Source organism: Pristiophorus japonicus, unplaced genomic scaffold (assembly GCF_044704955.1).
Source record: "Pristiophorus japonicus isolate sPriJap1 unplaced genomic scaffold, sPriJap1.hap1 HAP1_SCAFFOLD_611, whole genome shotgun sequence".
NCBI classification, from domain to species: Eukaryota; Metazoa; Chordata; class Chondrichthyes; family Pristiophoridae; genus Pristiophorus; species Pristiophorus japonicus.
Window position 1 is genome coordinate 45,908 of NW_027254522.1, and position 18,256 is coordinate 64,163.

General features: G+C 52.3%; 1 protein-coding gene across 1 annotated transcript in view; it reads left to right on the plus strand.

Annotated features, from left to right (window-relative positions):
* Positions 1–18,256, plus strand: part of LOC139255578 (pecanex-like protein 1) — a gene marked incomplete at its 3' end in the record, with an annotated part of 281,907 nt that overhangs the window by 23,623 nt on the left and 240,028 nt on the right. The window contains exons 4-5 of the mRNA XM_070873951.1: positions 4,232–4,385; positions 4,471–4,503. Of these exons, the coding sequence (XP_070730052.1) occupies positions 4,232–4,385; positions 4,471–4,503 (187 nt within the window). The remainder of the gene's footprint in view (positions 1–4,231; positions 4,386–4,470; positions 4,504–18,256) is intronic.

Here is an 18,256-nt window from a genome sequence, read left to right on the forward strand (position 1 = left end):
TCAATCCCCACCCCCCCATCACCCTTCAATCTACATCCTCCCCCACACCCCTCAATCTCCACCCCCCATCAACACTCAATCTCCACCCACCCCTCAATCTCCACCCCCCATCACCCTCAATCACCACCCCACATGACCCTCAATCTCCACCCCCTCACCCCTCAATCTCCACCTCCCACCACCCCTCAATCTCCAACCCCCATCACCCCTCAATCTCCAAACCCCCATCACCCCTCAATCTCCACCCCCCATCACCCCTCAATCTCCACCCTCCCCCCACCCCTCAATCGCCACCCCCCATCACACCTCAATCTCCACCCCCCATCACCCCTCAATCACCACCCTCCCTCACCCCTCAATCTGCACCCCCCATCACCCCTCAATTTCCACCCTCCCCCACACCCCTCAATCTCCACCCCCATCACCCCTCAATCTCCACCCCCCCATCACCCCTCAATCTCCACCCCCCCCATCACCCCTCAATCTCCACCCTTCACCCACCCCTCAATCTCCACCCCTCCATCACCCCTCAATCTCCACCCCCCCATCACCCCTCAATCTCCACCCTCCCCCACCCCCAAATCTCCACCCCCATCACCCCTCAATCTACACCCCATCACTCCTCAATCTCCACCCCCCCATCACCCCTCAATCTCCACACCCCTCACCACTCAATCTCCACACCCCCATCACCCCTCAATCTCCACCTCCCCCCACCCCTCAATCTCCACCTCCCCACCACCCCTCAATCTCCGCCCCCCATCACCCCTCAATCTCCACCCCCCCATCAACCCCTCAATCTCCACCCCCATCATCCCTCAATCTCCACCCTCCCCCCCACCCCTCAATCTCCACGCCCCCATCACCCCGCAATCTACACCCTCCCCCACACTCCTCAATCTCCACCCCCCATCAACACTCAATCTCCATCCTCCCCCCCACCCCTCAATCTCCACCCCCCCATCACCCATCAATCACCACCCCCCATCACCCCTCAATCTCCACCCCCTCACCCCTCAATCTCCACCTCCCCACCCCTCAATCTCCAACCCCCATCACCCCTCAATCTCCACCTCCCCATCACCCCTCAATCTCCACCCTCCCCCCCACCCCTCAATCTCCACCCCCATCACCCCTCAATCTCCACCCCCATCACCCCTCAATCTCCACCCTCCCCCACCCCTCAATCTCCACCCCCCATCACCCCTCAATTTCCACCCTCCCCCACACCCCTCAATCTGCACCCCCCATCACTCCTCAATCTCCACCCCCCCATCACCCCTCAATCTCCACCCCCCCATCACCCCTCAATCTCCACCCTTCACCCACCCCTCAATCTCCACTCTTCCATCACGCCTCAATCTCCACCCCCATCACCCTCAATCTCCACCGTCCCCCACCCCTCAATCTCCACCCCCCATCACCCCTCAATCTCCACCCTCCCCCGCACCCCTCAATCTCCACCCCATCACTCCTCAATCTCCACCCCCCACCCTCAATCTCCACATCCCCCCACCCCTCAATCTCAACTCCCCATCACCCCTCAATCTCCACCCCCTATCACCCCTCAATCTCCACCCCTCCCATCACCCCTCAATCTCCACCCCCCACCCCTCAATCTCCACCCCCCATCACCGCTCAATCTCCACCCCACCCCAATCACCCCTCAATCTCCACCCTCCCTCCACCCCTCAATTTCCACCCCCCCATCACCCCTCAATCTCCACCCCCCATCAACCCTCAATCTCCACCCTCCCAACACCCTTCAATCTACCACCACCGCCCCATCACCCCACAATCTCCACCCTCCCCCCCACCCATCAATCTCCACCACCCCCCCACCCCTCAATCTCCACCTCCCCCCACCCCTCAATCTCAACTCCCCATCACCCCTCAATCTCCACCCTCCCATCAACCCTAAATCTCCACCCACCACCCCACCCGTCAATTTCCACCCTCCTCCCACCCCTCAATCTCCACCTCCCCATCACCCCTCAATCTTCACCCCCCCATCACCCTTCAATCTACCACCACCCCCCATCACCCCTCAATCTCCACCCTCCCTCCCACCCGTCAATCTCCACCCTCCTCCCACCCGTCAATCTCCACCCCCAAATCTACCACCTCCCCCATCACCCCTCAATTTCCACCCTCCCCCCAACCCTCAATCTCTACCCTCCCCCACCCCTCAATCTCCACCCCCCAACACCTTTCAATCTCCACCCCATCACCCCTCAATCTCCACCCCTCAACCCTCAATCTCCACCCCTCAATCTCCAACCCCCATCACCCCTCAATCTCCATCCCCCCATTACCCCTCAATCTCCACTCCACCCCAATTACCCCTCAATCTCCAACCCCCATCACCCCTCAATCTCCATCCCCCCATCACCTCTCAATCTCCACTCCACCCCAATCACCCCTCAATCTCCACCCTCCGCATCACCCCTCAATCTCCACTCCCACTCACCACTCAATCTCCACCTCCACCTCAATTCCCCCCTCAATCCCTCTCAATACCTCTCAATCACACCTATCCCGCTCTAATCCCCCTCTTTCCCCCCTCTTTCCCCCAAAATCCCTCCTCAAATCCCACACTCAAATCCCCACAACCCACCCCTCAATCCCACACTCAAACCCCCACAACCCACCCCACAATCCCACACTCAATCTCCTCACAATCCCACATTCAACCTCCCCAACTCAATCCCCCCTAAACCACCAGACGATTCTCCCACTCGATCCGCGCCATCTACCCACCCCCCTCCCTCACCACTATCCTGTGTGTTGTTTGGATCATTCACAGTGACCAGGACTGGAGCATTGCCTCTCATGAAGCAGTTACACACTCCATGCAGTAGCCCTCACCTCGACTTTCAACAAAGGCTCCCTCCATTGCCTGCCATAACACCACCACAACCCCAGCATAACCCCGCCCCGACCCCAGCATAACCCCGCCCCGACCCCACCCCGCCCCGACCCCACCATAACCCCGCCCGCCCCGACCCAGCCATAAACCCACCCTGCCCCTAACGGCATAACCCCAAACCCACCACAACCCCTCCAAAATCCCAGCATAACCCCGTCCCGACCACAGCATAACCCCGCCCCAATCCTGCCATAACCCCGCCCCGACCCCGGCATAATCCCGCCCCGACCCCGCCATAACCTCGCCCCGACCCCGCCATAAACCCGCCCTGCCCCAACCCGGCATAACCCAAAACCCACCACAACCCCTCCCAAATCCAAGCATAACCCCATCCCGACCACAGCATAACCCCGCCCCGACCCCGCCATAACCCCACCCCGACCCCGCCATAACCCCGCCCCGACACTGCCATAACCTCGCCCCGACCCGGCCATAACTCCGCCCCGACCCCGGCATAACCCCGCCCTGACCCCGCCATAACCTCGCCCCGACCCCGCCATAACCTCGCCCCAACCCCGCCATAAACCCGCCCTGCCCCAACCCGGCATAACCCCAAACCCACCACAACCCCTCCCAAATCCCAGCATAACCCCATCCCGACCACAGCATAACCCCGCCCCGACCCCGCCATAACCCCGCCCCGACCCCGCCATAACCTCGCCCCGACCCCGCCATAAACCCCGCCCTGCCCCAACCCGGCATAAACCCAAACTCACCACAACCCCTCCTAAATTCCAGCATAACCCCATCCCGACCACAGCATAACCCCGCCCCGACCCCGCCATAACCCCGCCCCGACCCCGCCATAACCCCGCCCCGACACCGCCATAACCTCGCCCCGACCCGGCCATAACTCCGCCCCGACCCCGCCATAACCTCGCCCCGACCCCGCCATAACTCTGCCCCGACCCCGGCATAACCCCGCCCCAACCCTGCCCCGACCCAGCCATAACCACGCCCCAACCTCGCCCCAACCCAATCATAACCCCGCCCCAACCCTGGCATAAACAAGCCCCAACCCCGGCATGACCCCTCCCCACCCCGGCATGACCCCGCCCCCGGCATGACCTGCCCCGACCCTGCCATAACCCCTCCCCAGCCCCGCCCAAACCCCTCCCCAACTCCGGATACATTGCGTAAACAGAGCTGCCACTGAGTTTACAGCGACACATCGGGTGAATGCCAGAGGAGATTGCGGGCGCCTGACTCCAAGCCACCTTGTGGTTCCCCGGTGCGTACGCAGTCTCCTGTGACAATAACTTGGCCGCAACCTCGGAGTAAATGTTGACTGTATTTTGGCAGGAATCAGGAGATTGGGGAGAACGTGTTAGCGGTTTGCTTGGCTATCCTTGTTGCCCTTCTTGGATTCACCCTCCTTAACCAAGGACATTTCAAGGATATCTCGGTCTTCCATTTCTGCCTGGTTATTGCAAGCTGCCAGTATTCCCTCCTGAAAGTAAGTGAGTGTTGTGTTGTGTCCCTCAGCCCAGTGGTGCTGATGTGTTGCAGCTCCTGACTGCTCTTTTCTCTTCCTGTTTCAGAGCGCTCAGCCTGATCCTGCATCACCTGTACACGTGAGTTACCAAGACCATACGCCCGGAATTTGACTCAAATACTTTAACTAATTGCTGTGATTCCAGCTTTCCAGAATGCCAACACTCCCACCACACCGACCAACTCCAAGGCCTGACCTCCGCCATGCTCCCGAATGCAGTGGGTCACGTTCTGGCTGATTTAAGACAATGATGACCCAAGGCAGACTCTCCAGGTTCAGGGCAGTGTCGGCAACTCTGGAGGTGTCATCACATGATCTCCCGCCTCCTCACTCTCCTGCCATTGGTCGACACGACATGTCCATTCTCATGGTGCCCCGCGCCCACATTCTCCTCATTGGTCGACATTTCCATCCTCGGGGTGCCCCGCCCCCACACTCCCACCATTGGTCGACATGTCTATCCCCACGGGACACCGCCTTCCCAGCCAATCGAAAAGCGAACAGACACTTCATTACCCAATTGGAAGAGTTTTGACAATCAGTCAGACAGCCTTTTTTTTACTCATAATTTTAATACTGATGATCAAGTTGTTCAAAGAATGTTTTTGGAACATGCCATTTTGTTAACGCTCCTATGATTTGTCTCCCGGGCGGTTGCTCCCAGCAGATTAGGGAAACGAGTCTAAATCCTGGAGACCCCAGAGCCATCGTAGCAGCCCTTGATGCGTATGACATTGACAACGCCGTGCTTATTGTCCAACCTGCATTCCCCTGAGGGCCGTTCAGGGCCAACCACGCAGAGTGAGACTGGAGTCACGTATCGGCCCAGACCCGGCAAGGCCAGCAATCCCCGTCCCTGGGGGACATGAGTGCACCAGTTGTTTTTTCCCAACACCCCGGCAGCTCTCAGGGCGATTTGATCTGGCGTGGTCCATCAATCACCGCATTTACGGAGTTCAATTTCCCAACTGGCCATGTTGGGGTTTGAACAGCCTCTGGGTTGTAACTCCACTGCCATAAACACCAGGCAAGAAATACTTGCTTCTGTCCAATACTTGCTTCTGCTCAAGGATCTATCCTTGGCCCCCTCCTATTCCCATCTACATGTTGCCCCTTGGCGACATCATCTGAAAACACAGCGTCAGTTTCCACATGTACACTGGTGACACCCAGCTCTACCTCACTAACTCTTCTCTCGACCCCTCCACAGTCTCTAAATTGTCAGATTGCTTGTCTGACATCCAGTTCTGGATGACCAGAAATTTTCTCCAATTGAATATTGGGAAGGCCGAAGCCATTGTTTTTGGTCCCCGTCACAAACTCCGTTCCCTAGCCACTGACGCCATCCCTCTCCCCAACTTCTGTCTGAGACTGAACCACACTGTTCGCAACCTTGGTGTCATATCTGACCCTGAAATGAGCTTCCGACCACATATCTGCAGCATAACTAAAACCGCTATTTCCACCTCCATAACATCGCACGTCTCCGCTCCTGCCTCAGCTCATCCGCTGCTGAAACTCTCATCCATGCCTTTGTTATCTCCAGACTTAACTATTCCAACGCACTCCTGGCTGGCCTCCCACATTCTACCCTACGTAAACTAGAGGTGATCCAAAACTCGGCTGCCCGTGTCCTAACTCGCACTAAGTCCCGCTCACCCATCACCCCTGTGCTCACTGACCTACATTGGCTCCTGGTTAAGCAAGCCTTGATTTCAAAATTCTCATCCTGGTTTTCAAATACCTCCCTATCTCTGTAATCTCTCCCAGCCCCACAACCCCCGAGATGTCTGCGCTCCTCAAATTCTGCCCTCTTAAGCATCACTGATTATAATCGCTCAACCTTCGTTGGCCGTGCCTTCAGCTGCTTGGGCCCCAAGATCTGGAACTCCCTCCCTAAACCTCTCTGTCTCTCTACCTCTCTTTCCTGTTTCAGGACACTCCTTAAAACTTCCCTTCACTTGCCCTAAGTTTTCCTTATGTGGCTCTGCGTCAACTTGTTAATCTCATGATACTCCTGCGAAGCCCCTCGGGACGCTTTATTATGTTAAAGGCGCGATGTAAATACAAGTTGTTGTTGTCATAAGCTCGTCTTCGGCGACCATATGGAATCCCATTTGAACTCGGGAACTAACCCGACACCCGCAGCCTGTGGTCGCGCTGAGCAGTAATGTGAAAGTTGACAGGACATGGAGAACACTGTGATGGAGCATACAAGGGTTGGATATTTTCCCGGGAATGTTTTCCAGGCTGGGGATGTGAATCAGCTGCTGTGCTGTTTTCATTGTGTGAAAAGGGGGGAGCAGGAAGGAAGGGAGAGAGAGAGAGAGACTTTGTGTGAGGGTTTTGTATGGCTGGAGAGTAGAGGGGCTCCTGTTTGGCACAGCTCAGTGTTGACGTCAGTTATTAAATAGTCGGCTAATTAATCCTGAAATGCACAATATATATCGATCCTATTTAATGAAAACGAAACCAGGCGGGGTGTGTAACGGGCTGGATGTGTAACGGGCGGGTGTATAACAGGATGTGTAATGAGCGGGTGTATAACGGGCGGGTGTATAACAGGATTTATAACGGGCAGGGTGTATAACGGATGGGGTGTATAATAGGCGGGTGTATAATGGGCGGGTGTATAACAGGCGGGGTGTGTGACGGGCGGGTGTGTAATGGTTGGGTGTATAACCGGCGGGATGTTCGACGGGTGGGGTGTGTGACGGGCGGAGTGTATAACGGGTAGGGTGTGTGACGGGCGGGGTATATAACGGGCGGGGTGTATAATAAGCGGGTGTATTAACGGGCGGGTGTATAACGAGCGGGTGTATGACAGGCGGCGGTATAACGGACGGGTGTATAACGGGCAGGTGTGTGATGGGCGGGTGTATAACGGGCGAGGTGTGTAATGGGTAGTGTGTGTAACGGGCGGCTGTATAACGGGAGGGATGTATACCGGGTGGGGTATATAATGGGCAGGTGTATAACGGGAGGGATGTATACCGGGTGGGGTATATAATGGGCTGGTGTATAACGGGAGGGATGTATACCGGGTGGGGTGTATAACGGGCAGGGTCTATAACTAGCGGGTGTATAACGGACGGGGTGGAAAACGGGCGAGTGTATTACGAGCTGGTGTATAATGGGCAGGGTGTATAACGGGCAAGTGTATAACAGGATGTATAACGGGCAGGTGTGTGACTGGTGGGGTGTATAACGGGCGGGTGTGTGACGGCCGGGTGTGTGACGGCCGGGTGTATTACAGATGGGGTGCAAAGAGGCGGGTTTATGACGGGCGGGGTGGAAAGCGGGCGGGTGTATAACGGGCGGGCTGTATAACGTGCAGGGTGTGCAACGGGCGGGGTGTGTAATGGGTGGGTGTATAATAGGAGTGGTGTATAAGGTGCAGGGTGTGTAATGGGCGGAGTGGAAAGCGGGCGAGTGTATAACGGGCGGGGTGTGCAACGGGTGGGGTGTGTAATGGGTGGGTGGAAAACGGGCTGTGTGTGTAACGGGTAGGTGTATAACGGGAGTGGTGTATAAGGTTCGGGGTGTATAACACGCGGGGTGTGTAACGGGTGGGTGTATAACTGCGGGGTGTATAACGGGTGGGTGGAAAACGGGTGAGTGTATAACGGGTGGGTGTATAACGGGTAGGGTGTCTAAGGGGCTGGGGGCGTGTGTATAACGGGTGAGGTGTGTAACGGGTGAGGTGTGTAACGAGTGGGGTGAAAATGGGCGGGGCGTGTAACGGGCGGGTGTATAACAGGTGGAATGCATAACAGGGTGTATAACGGGCGGGTGTATAACAGGCGGAATGCATAACAGGGTGTATACCGAGCGGGGTGTACAACGGGCGGGCTGTATAATGGACGGGATGCATAACAGGGTGTATAACGGGTGGGGTGTGTAACGGGCGAGTGTATAACGGGCGAGTGTGTAACAGCGTGTATAATGGGCATGGTGTATAACGGGTGGGTTTATAACGGGTGGGGTGTCTCAGGGGCTGTGGGCATGTGTATAACGGGCGGGTGTGTAACGGGCGGGGTGTATAACAGGCGGAATGCATAACGGGGTGTGTAACGGGCGAGTGCATAACGGGCGAGTGTGTAACAGGGTGTGTAATGGGCGTGGTGTATAACAGGCGGGGTATATAATGGGCAGGTGTATAATGGGCATGGTGTATAACGGGTGGGTGTATAACGGGCAGGTGTATAATGGGCATGGTGTAAAAAGGGCGGGTGTATAACAGGCGGGGTATATAACGGATGGGTGTATAACGGGCGGGTGTATAATGGGCTAGTGTATAACGGGCGGGGTGTATGGCGGACGGGGTATAACGGCAGTTTGTGTGTAAGGGTTCAGGTGTATCAAGTCCATGGACTTGAGCGCATAAATCTCGGCTGACACTCCAGTGCAGTGCTGAGTGAGTGCTGCACTGTCGGAGGTGCCATCTTTCGGATGAGACATTTAAACGAGGCCCTGTCTGTCCTTTGAAGTGGACATAAAAGATCCGTGGCACCATTTTGAAGAAGAGCAGGGGAATTATCCCCAGTGTCCTGGGGCCAATATTTAGCCCTCAATGAACATAACAAAAACAGATTATCAGGTCATTATCACATTGCTGATGTTGGGAGCTTGCTGTGCGCAAATTGGCTGCCGCGTTTCCCACATTGCAACAGTGGCTACACTCCAAAAGCTCTTCATTAGCTGTAAAGCGCTTTGAGACGCCCGGTGGCTGTGAAAGGCGCTATAGAAATGCAAGTCTTCCTTAATACAAATTGCGGAATGTAACAGTCCTCGGAAGAGAAAAAACTCGAAGGGGAGTGGGGTGAATAGCCTCGAATAACAATAACTTGTATTTATATAGCGCCTCTAACAAGGCACATTGAAGCAGGCTTCCAGTGTCAGCTCAAGACTGCTGTGGCGCCCGTGGAGCTGTCAGCGGCGTAAGACGCAGTATGGAAGGATGGACGGCTTCTCAAGCTCTCCACCATTTTACCCGGCAGAACAGCAGAGATAGGGCATTGGACAACGGACTCCCACAGGATTCTGTCCTGGCACCGAGCTTATCCAACCTTTCCACCAGTGACCTGCCCAAAACAGAGCCCCGCAAGTGCGTGTACGCTGAGGACATTGCCTTGGCCACACAAAACGTGAATCTGTCCGTCACCGAGGAGACCCTGACCAGTGATTTACAGAGGACGGAGGCCGACTTCCGTTGATGGCGACTCCGGCCAAACCCGCTAAAGACCGTCACCTCGACATTCCATCTCAACACCCAGCAAGCAAACACAGCTTTGAAAGTCTCCTTCTGCAGTGCAGAGGTAAACCATGCCCAAAACCCTCCTATTTAGGGGTCACGCTCAATTGCATCCTGTCATATAGAAACATCTCCAGAACCTATGGAAGAAACTAAAGAGTATGGTCAAGGTGATCCAGAAACTCGCTGGATCCACATGGGGAGCAGACGCTCAAACCCTCCGTACGGCAGCACTCGCCCTGATGTACTCTACAGTGTGTACTGCTCTCCGGCATGGCTATCCAGTCCACATGGCAAATGCATTCATGTCCAGCTGAATTCTACCATCAGAATTATCACTGGCACGCTTTTATCGACACCAACACCTTGGCTGTCCGTGTTTGCAAACATCACACCACCACACCTAGGCCACAATATGCAGTCTCCAGAGAATACAACTGCTACACCAGCAAAGACATGCTGATCCAGGCCGATCGAACAAGCTACAACCAACCCGTCACAAATCTACAAGGCCATTTTGGACCATCGCCGAAGCCCTTCAGCGATCTCCCCTCAGCCTCGATGACCGATGGCGAAATGCTTGGAAGAACTGCGACACACGGAATGGATTCTTTATCGGGGACCCCACAGTACAACCTGAAGGATCAAACCTTCCCCACAAACAGTGGACAACCATCGACCGCCTCAGAACAGGTCACGGTCGATGCTGCCACCCTCTCCCTGGGTGGAAGATTAAAGCCTCCCCATCAAGTGACTGTGGCGCTCCTAATCAGATCCTGCAGCACCCCATTGAGCACTGCCCTCAGAGGGAATTACAAGATATCCACACTGTTACACCGGAAGTTTTGGCCTGGACATCCAACATAGATATTGACGTTTGAACGTAAGAGCATAAGAACTTAAGAAATAGGAGCAGGAATAGGCCATTTGGCCCCTTGAGCCTGTTCCGCCATTCAATAAGATCGTGGCTGATCTGATCATGGACTCAGCTCCACTTCCCTGCCCGCTCCCCATAACCCTTTACTCCATTATCGCTCAAAAATCTGTCTATCTCCGCCTTAAATATATTCAATGACCCAGTCTCCACAGTTCTCTGAGGCAACGAATTCCACGAATTTACAACCCTCACAGAGAAGAAATTCCTCCTCATCTCAGTTTTAAATGGGCGGCCCCTTATTTTAAGACTAAGTCCCCTAGTTTTAGTTCCCCTACCAGTGGAAATATCCTCTCTGCATCCACCATTTGATTTGCTTCGCTACTACCACACGGAAGAAGAATGTATTAAAATGTCCCAAGACACTTCATAGATGCTTTTTGTCACAATTTGACACCGAGACACATGAGATATTAGGACAGGTGACCAAGTGGTAGGTATTAAGGAGGAGAGAGAGGAAGTGCCACAGGGGAGTTTAGGGAGGGAATTCCTGAGCTTAGGGCCTTAGAAGCGATTAAAATCAGGGATGCTCAAGAGGCTAGAATTGGATGAGTGCAGAGATCTTGGAGGGTTGTGGGACTGGAGGAGGTTACAGAGGTAGGGAGGGTTGTAATGCTGGAGGAGGTTGCAGAGATAGGGAGGGTTGTAATTGTCATGTATTCAACCAGCATTGTAACCTATGTATAATCCGACCTAAGTTGTACACTGAGAACAATGACCACTAGATGGTGAACTTGTGGGAGACACTCCTAACCCAGACCTTCAGATATAAAAGGGGAAGCTCCACCCACTTCCTGCACTTGAGTGCTATGAAATAAAGGACAGGTCACAGACTGACCTTCTCTCAAGCATGGGCCTCGTGTGCATTTATACTGTATAGTAAGGACATATTAGTAATGCTGGATGAGGTCACAGAGATAGAGAGGCTTGTAGGGATGGAGGAGGTTACATAGATAGGGAGGGGTGTAGGGACTGGAGGAGGTTACAGAGATAGGGAGGGTTGTAATGCTGGAGGAGGTCACAGAGATAGGGAGGTGTGTTGGGCTGGAGGAGGTTACAGAGATGGGGAAGGTTGTAGGGCTGGAGGTGGTTACTGAGATAGGGAGGTGTGTAGGGCTGGAGGAGGTTACAGAGATAGGGAGGTGTGTAGGGCTGGAGGAGGTTACATAGATAGGGAGGGGTGTAGGGACTGGAGGAGGTTACAGAGATAGGGTGGGTTGTACTGCTGGAGGAGGTTACAGAGATAGGGAGGGTTGTGATGCTGGAGGAGGTTGCAGAGATAGGGAGGTGTGTAGGGCTGGAGGAGGTTACAGAGATAGGGAGGTGTATAGGGCTGGAGGAGGTTACAGAGATGAGGCGGGGTGTAGGGCTGGAGGTGACACAGATAGGGAGGGCCATGGAGTGGTTTGAACACAAGGATGAGACTGTTAAAATGGAAAGGTTGCCGGACCGGGAGCCAATGTAGATGAGCGGGCACAAGGGCGATGGGTGAAGGAGTCATGGTACAAGTTAGGATATGGGCAGCAGAGTTTAATATCAGAGCGCAGACTATTGTGCTGAGAATGGATGCGAGCGCTCAGTTTCTGTCAGAGTGCACAAGATAGAATGACACCAGCATCAAGAATGTGATAAACAGAGTCCCTGCCTTGTGAATTGCACGTAGCAATAGGCAATGCATGTTCAGACAGAGACAAAATATAAAAACAGATAGCAAGAGTTTCGACAGGTATATAAAAAGGAAAAGAGTGGCTAAAGTAAATGTTGGTCCCTTAGAGGACGAGACCAGGGAATTAGTGATGGGGAACATGGAGATGGCAGAAACTCTGAACAAATATTTTGTATCAGTTTTTAACGGTAGAGGACACTAACAATATCCCAACAGTGGATAGTTAAGGGGCTATAGGGGGGAGGGGGAGGAACTTAACACAATCACAATCATTAAGGAGGGGTACTCAGTAAGATAATGGGACTAAAGGCAGATAAATCCCCTGGACCTGATGGCTTGCATCATAGGGTCTTAAGAGAAGTAGCGGCAGGGATAGTGGATGTATTGGTTGTAATTTACCAAAGTTCCCTGGATTCTGGGAAGGTCCCAGCAGATTGGAAAACTGCAAGTGTAACGCCCCTATTTAAAAAAGGAGGCAGGCAAAAAGCAGGAAACTATAGACCAGTTAGCCTAACATCTGTGGTTGGGAAAATGTTGCCGTCCATTATTAAAGAAGCAGTAGCAGGACATTTGGAAAAGCAAAATTCGGTCAGGCACAGTCAGCATGGATTTATGAAGGGGAAGTCATGTTTGACAATTTCGCTGGAATTCTTTGAGGATGTAACGAACAGGATAGGTAAAGTGGATGTGGTGTATTTGGACTTCCAGAAGGCATTTGACAAGGTGCCACATAAAAAGTTCACAGGGTTGGGGGTAATATATTAGCATGGATAGAGGATTGGCTAACTAACAGAAAACAGAGAGTCGAGATAACAGATAACAGAGAGTTGACAACCAGTAACTAGTGGGATGCCGCAGGGATCAGTGCTGGGATCCCAACTATTTACAATCTATATAAACGACTTGAAAGAAGGGACTGACTGAGTGTAACGTAGCCAAGTTTGCTGACGATACAAAGATGGGAGGAAAAGCAATGTGTGAGGAGGACACAAACAGTCTGCAAAAGGACATAGACAGGCTAAGTGAGTGGGCAAAAATTTGGCAGATGGAATATAATGTTGGAAAGTGTGAGGTCATGCACTTTGGCCGAAAAAATCAAAGAGCAAGTTATTATTTAAATGCAGAAAGATTGCAAAGTGGGACCTGGGGGTACTTGTGCATGAAACACAAAAGGATAGTATGCAGGTACAGCAAGTGATCAGGAAGGCCAATGGAATCTTGGCCTTTATTGCAAAGGGGATGGAGTATTAAAGCAGGGAAGTCTTACTACAGCTATATAAGGTATTGGTGATGCCACACCTGGAATATTGCAATCAGTTTTGGTTTCCATATTTACGAAAGAATATCCTTGCTTTGGAGGCAGTTCAGAGAAGGTTCACTAGGTTGATTCCGGGATTGACTTCTGAGGAAAGGTTGAGTAGGTTGGGCCTCTACTCATTGGAATTCAGAGAATGAGAGGTGATCTTATTGAGACAAATAAGATTATTAGGGGGCTTGACAAGGTGGATGCAGAGAGGATGTTTCCACTGATGGGGGAGAATAGAACCGGCGGGCATGACCTTAGAATAAGGGGCTGCCCATTTAAAATTGAGATGAGGAGAAATTTCTTCTCTGAGGGTTCTAAATCTGTGGAATTCGCTGCCTCAGAGAGCTGTGGAAGCTGGGATATTGAATAAATTTAAGACAGAAATGGACAGTTTCTCAAACAGTAAGGGGATAAGGGGTTATGGGGAGCGGGCAGGGAAGTGGAGCTGAGTCCATGATCGGATCAGCCACGATCGTATTAAATGGCGGAGCAGGCTCAAGGGGCCGTATGGCCTACTCCTGCTCCTATTTCTTATGTTCTTATGTTCTTATGTAGTATAGAAGGGAATAACGATTGTCTCATCATTAATATTCACAATGTCGTATTGGACAGAGACCTTGCTGTGAGCCACTGCACCCTGGGCAATAGCGGAGACCTTGTGAGATTCCTGCACTTCCCAATGCAGCTCAGTTGAGCATGTTTGGATCAAATGTGATTTTTCCTTGAAACAGGTATTATTGCTGACACAGCCTGCAAAAGACCTCAGTTTCACACATCCCAATTTTGTGAAACTTTACATTTCTGCAATTTCTGATATTCAGTACATGCTGAATCCTAGGGCAAAATTACTGCCGGTGCTGCCCGTTTCTTGTGGTAGATTACACAGGATATATGGCACAGAACCTGTCCATGCCGGCGTTTATGCTCCACTCGAGCCGCCTCCCGTCTTCCCTCATCTAAATCTTTCAGCATAACCCTCTATTCCCTTCTCCTTCGTATGCTTGTCTCATCCTAGGCATTCCCTCGGAGGAAGACTTGTTTCCACTCCTAAAGTGAGTTCTTTACAAGAGCCACAGACCCTGTCACAGGTGGAACAGATATTCGTCGGGGGAAGAGGTAGGTGAGACTGATTTGCCGCACGCTCCTTCCGCTGCTTGCGCCTGACCTCTTCACGCACGCAGCGTTGAGACTCGAGGTGCTCAACGCCCTCCCGGATGCACTTTCTCCACTTAGGGCGATCTTCGGCCAGGAACTCCCAGGTGTCAGTGGGGATGTCGCACTTCACCAGGGAGGTTTTGAGGGTGTCCTTGTAACGTTTACACTGCCACCTTCGGCTCGTTTGCCATGAAGGAGCTCCGCATAGAGCAATTGTTTAGGGAGTCTCGTGTCTGGCACGCGAACTACGTGGCCTACCCAGTGAAGTTGATCGAGTGTGGTCAGTGCTTCAATGCTGGGGATGTTGGCCTGGATGAGGACACTGATGTTGGTGTGTCTGTCCTCCCAGGGGATTTGTAGGATCTTACGGAGACATCGTTGGTGATATATCTCCAGCGACTTGTCTAGCCTCCCCTTAAATGCATCGATACTATTCGCTTCAACCATTCCCTGTGGCAGCGAGTTCCACATTCTCACGACTCGCTGGGTAAAGAAGTTTCTCCTGAATTCCCTGTTGGATTTCTTGGTGACTATCTTATATTGATGACCTCTAGTTATGCTCTTCCCACAAGTGGAAACATTCTCTCTGTATCCACTCTATCAAAACCTTTCATCATTTTAAAGACCTCGATTAGGTCACCTCTCTGAGGTGTCAGCCGTGACTCAATGGGCAGCACTCTCGCCTCTGAGTCAAAAGGATTTGGGTTCAAATCCCACTCCAGGGACTTTATCTCAAAAGCTAAGCTGACACTCCAGCGTGGCAATGAGGGAGAACTGTCGGAGGTGCCGTCTTTTGAATGAGACATTAAACCGAGGCCCCGTCTGCTCTCTTGGGTAGATGTAAGATATCCCATGTCGTTATTTAGAAGCAGTGCAGGGGAGTTATGCCTGGTGTCCTGCCCAATATTTATCCCTCAATCAACAACACTAAGAAACAGATCACCTGGTCATTGCAGTTTGTGGGAGCTTGCTGTGCACAAATTGCCTGCCGCGTTTCCTACATTAGAACAATGAGTCTCACTGAGGTGGTGGCGGGTAGCATGCTGCGGGATGGAGTTGAGAACACTCGAGTGAAAGGCAGAGTCTCGGTTGAGGAAATCTTCGAAATGCTCCTTCCAGCGGGCCCTAATTGCCTCAGTGTCCTTGATGAGTGTTTCCCTGTTCTTGGCCAGGAGTGGGATGGGGCCTTGGGAGTTTGGTCCATATGTGGCCTTGACGGCGGTGAAAAATCCTCGCACATCATGGCTGTCGGCCAGCTGTTGTATCTCCTGTGCTTTCTCCATCCACCACCTGTTCTTTAGGTCCCGGGTTTTTTGTTGGACCTTAGCCTTTAGCCGTCTGTAGGCGTATGAAAGCATGGGGCCTTACGCTAAACATTAGTAAGACAAAGGTCCTCCACCAGCCTGTTCTCGCCGCACAGCACTGCCCTGTAAACATTAAGATCCACGGCGTGGCCCTGGACAACGTGGACCACTTCCCTTATCTCGGGAGCCTCCTATCAACAAGATCAGGCATTAATGATGAGATCCAACATCGCCTCCAGTGCACCAGTGCAGCCTTCGGCCGCCTGAGGAAAAGAGTGTTTGACGATCAGTCCCTCAAAACTGTCACCATGGTCTACAGGGCTATAGTAATACTTGCCCTCCTGTATGGCTCAGAGACATGGACCATGTACAGTAGACACCTCAAGTCGCTAGAGAAATACCACCAACGATATCTCCGCAAGATCCTGCAAATCCCCTGGGAGGACAAACGCACAAACATTAGCGTCCTCGTCCAGGCCAACATCCCCAGCATTGAAGCACTGACCACACTTGATCAGCTCCGCTGGGCAGGCCACATAGTCCGCATGCCTGACACGAGACCCCCAAAGCAAGCGCTCTACTTGGAACTCGTCCATGGCAAACGAGCCAAATGTGGGCAGGGGAAACATTACAAGGATACCCTCAAAGCCTCCCTGATAAAGTGCAACAACCCCACTGACTCCTGGGAGCCCTTGGCCATAGACCGCCCTAAGTGGAGGAAGTGCATCCGGGAGGGCGCTGAACTCCTCGAGTCTCATCGCCGAGGACATGCAGAAATCAACTGCAGGCAGCGGAAGGAGCTTGCGACAAACCAGGCTCCCTGCCCACCCTTCCCCTTAACCACTATCTGTCCCACATGTGACAGAAACTGTGGTTCTCGTATTGGACTGTTCAGCCATCTAAGAACTCATGCTAAGAGTGGAAGCAAGTCTTCCTCGATCCCGAGGGACTGCCTATGATGATGAGAACAATGAGTACACTTTAAAAGTACTTCATTGGCTGTAAAGCGCATTGGGACGTCTTGAGTCTGTGAAAGGCGCTATAGAAATGTAAGCTGTTGGGGGTCAATTGAAAATTTAAAACTGGATGCTGGAAATGTGAGATATAAACATAAAATGCTGGAAATAGTCAACAGGTCAGGCAGCATTTGTGGAGAGAGAAAAACAGAGTTAACGGCCCGGAGTTAGCAGTCAACGGGAAGCAAAGATGTCTGCCCCTGGCCCCGAAGGAAGCTGCCCGCAGATATCTCGCAGTCTCTCTGGCCAGACGCTTGCCTTTTTTCACGTGTAATATAACGGGGAATCCCTAACGCGATCTGCTGTGATGGCAACAAACTGGCTCAGCAGCCAATCACAATGCTGATTGCTTCAGAACAAGAAATGAGAAGCTACTTTTATCCCGACTTTAAACAAAATGTTACAGAGAGGAAAACAAAGATTGGGGCCCCCACATAGCGATACAAGTTTCTTAAAAATTGTAATTTTTGTCATAGTGAACATCACAAAATTAAAATAAGTTTTTCAGGGCCGTAACATTTGTTTTGCAGTAAATATGCTGTTATAACCCCAGTTACACCTATTCCAACAGGGTTGAACATTTAACTGGGTATTTAACAGCGATATTCCCGTGGAAAAGCTCAAGGTTCCCCCAGTTTCACTGATTTCCCTGATAACACTGATTGGGCGGGTGGGGGTGGGAGGGTCGGGGGGTGGGCAGTGCAGAACAGTCGGGCAATGAATGACTGACCACAACTTCAACATTTCCGTCTTTAGATGCACAGGCGCTACATCCTGAAATTGCGGTCAGTTTCACAGGAGTAATAACGGTGAACGCTGTTAGTTCATCATTATTATCCACCCCAAGTTCTGGCCTATCAGTTCTGACAAAGGGTCATCGACCTGAACCATTAACTCTGTTTCTCTCCCCGCAGACGCTGCCTGACCCGCTGAGTGTTTCCAGCATTTTCTGTTTTTATTTCACATTTCCAGCATCCGCAGTATTTTGCTTTTCCATCGATAGATTTTTGTTCGGCATGGGTATTAAGGGTTACGGAACCAAGACGAGTAGATGGTGTTAGGATACAAATCAGCCATGACATAATTGAATAGCGGAACCCTAGGGACTGAATGAGCCTCCTCCTGTTCCTGCGTAACAGGCTCGAGGGACTGAATGGCCTTCTCCTGTTCCTGTGTAACAGGCTCGAGGAACTGAAT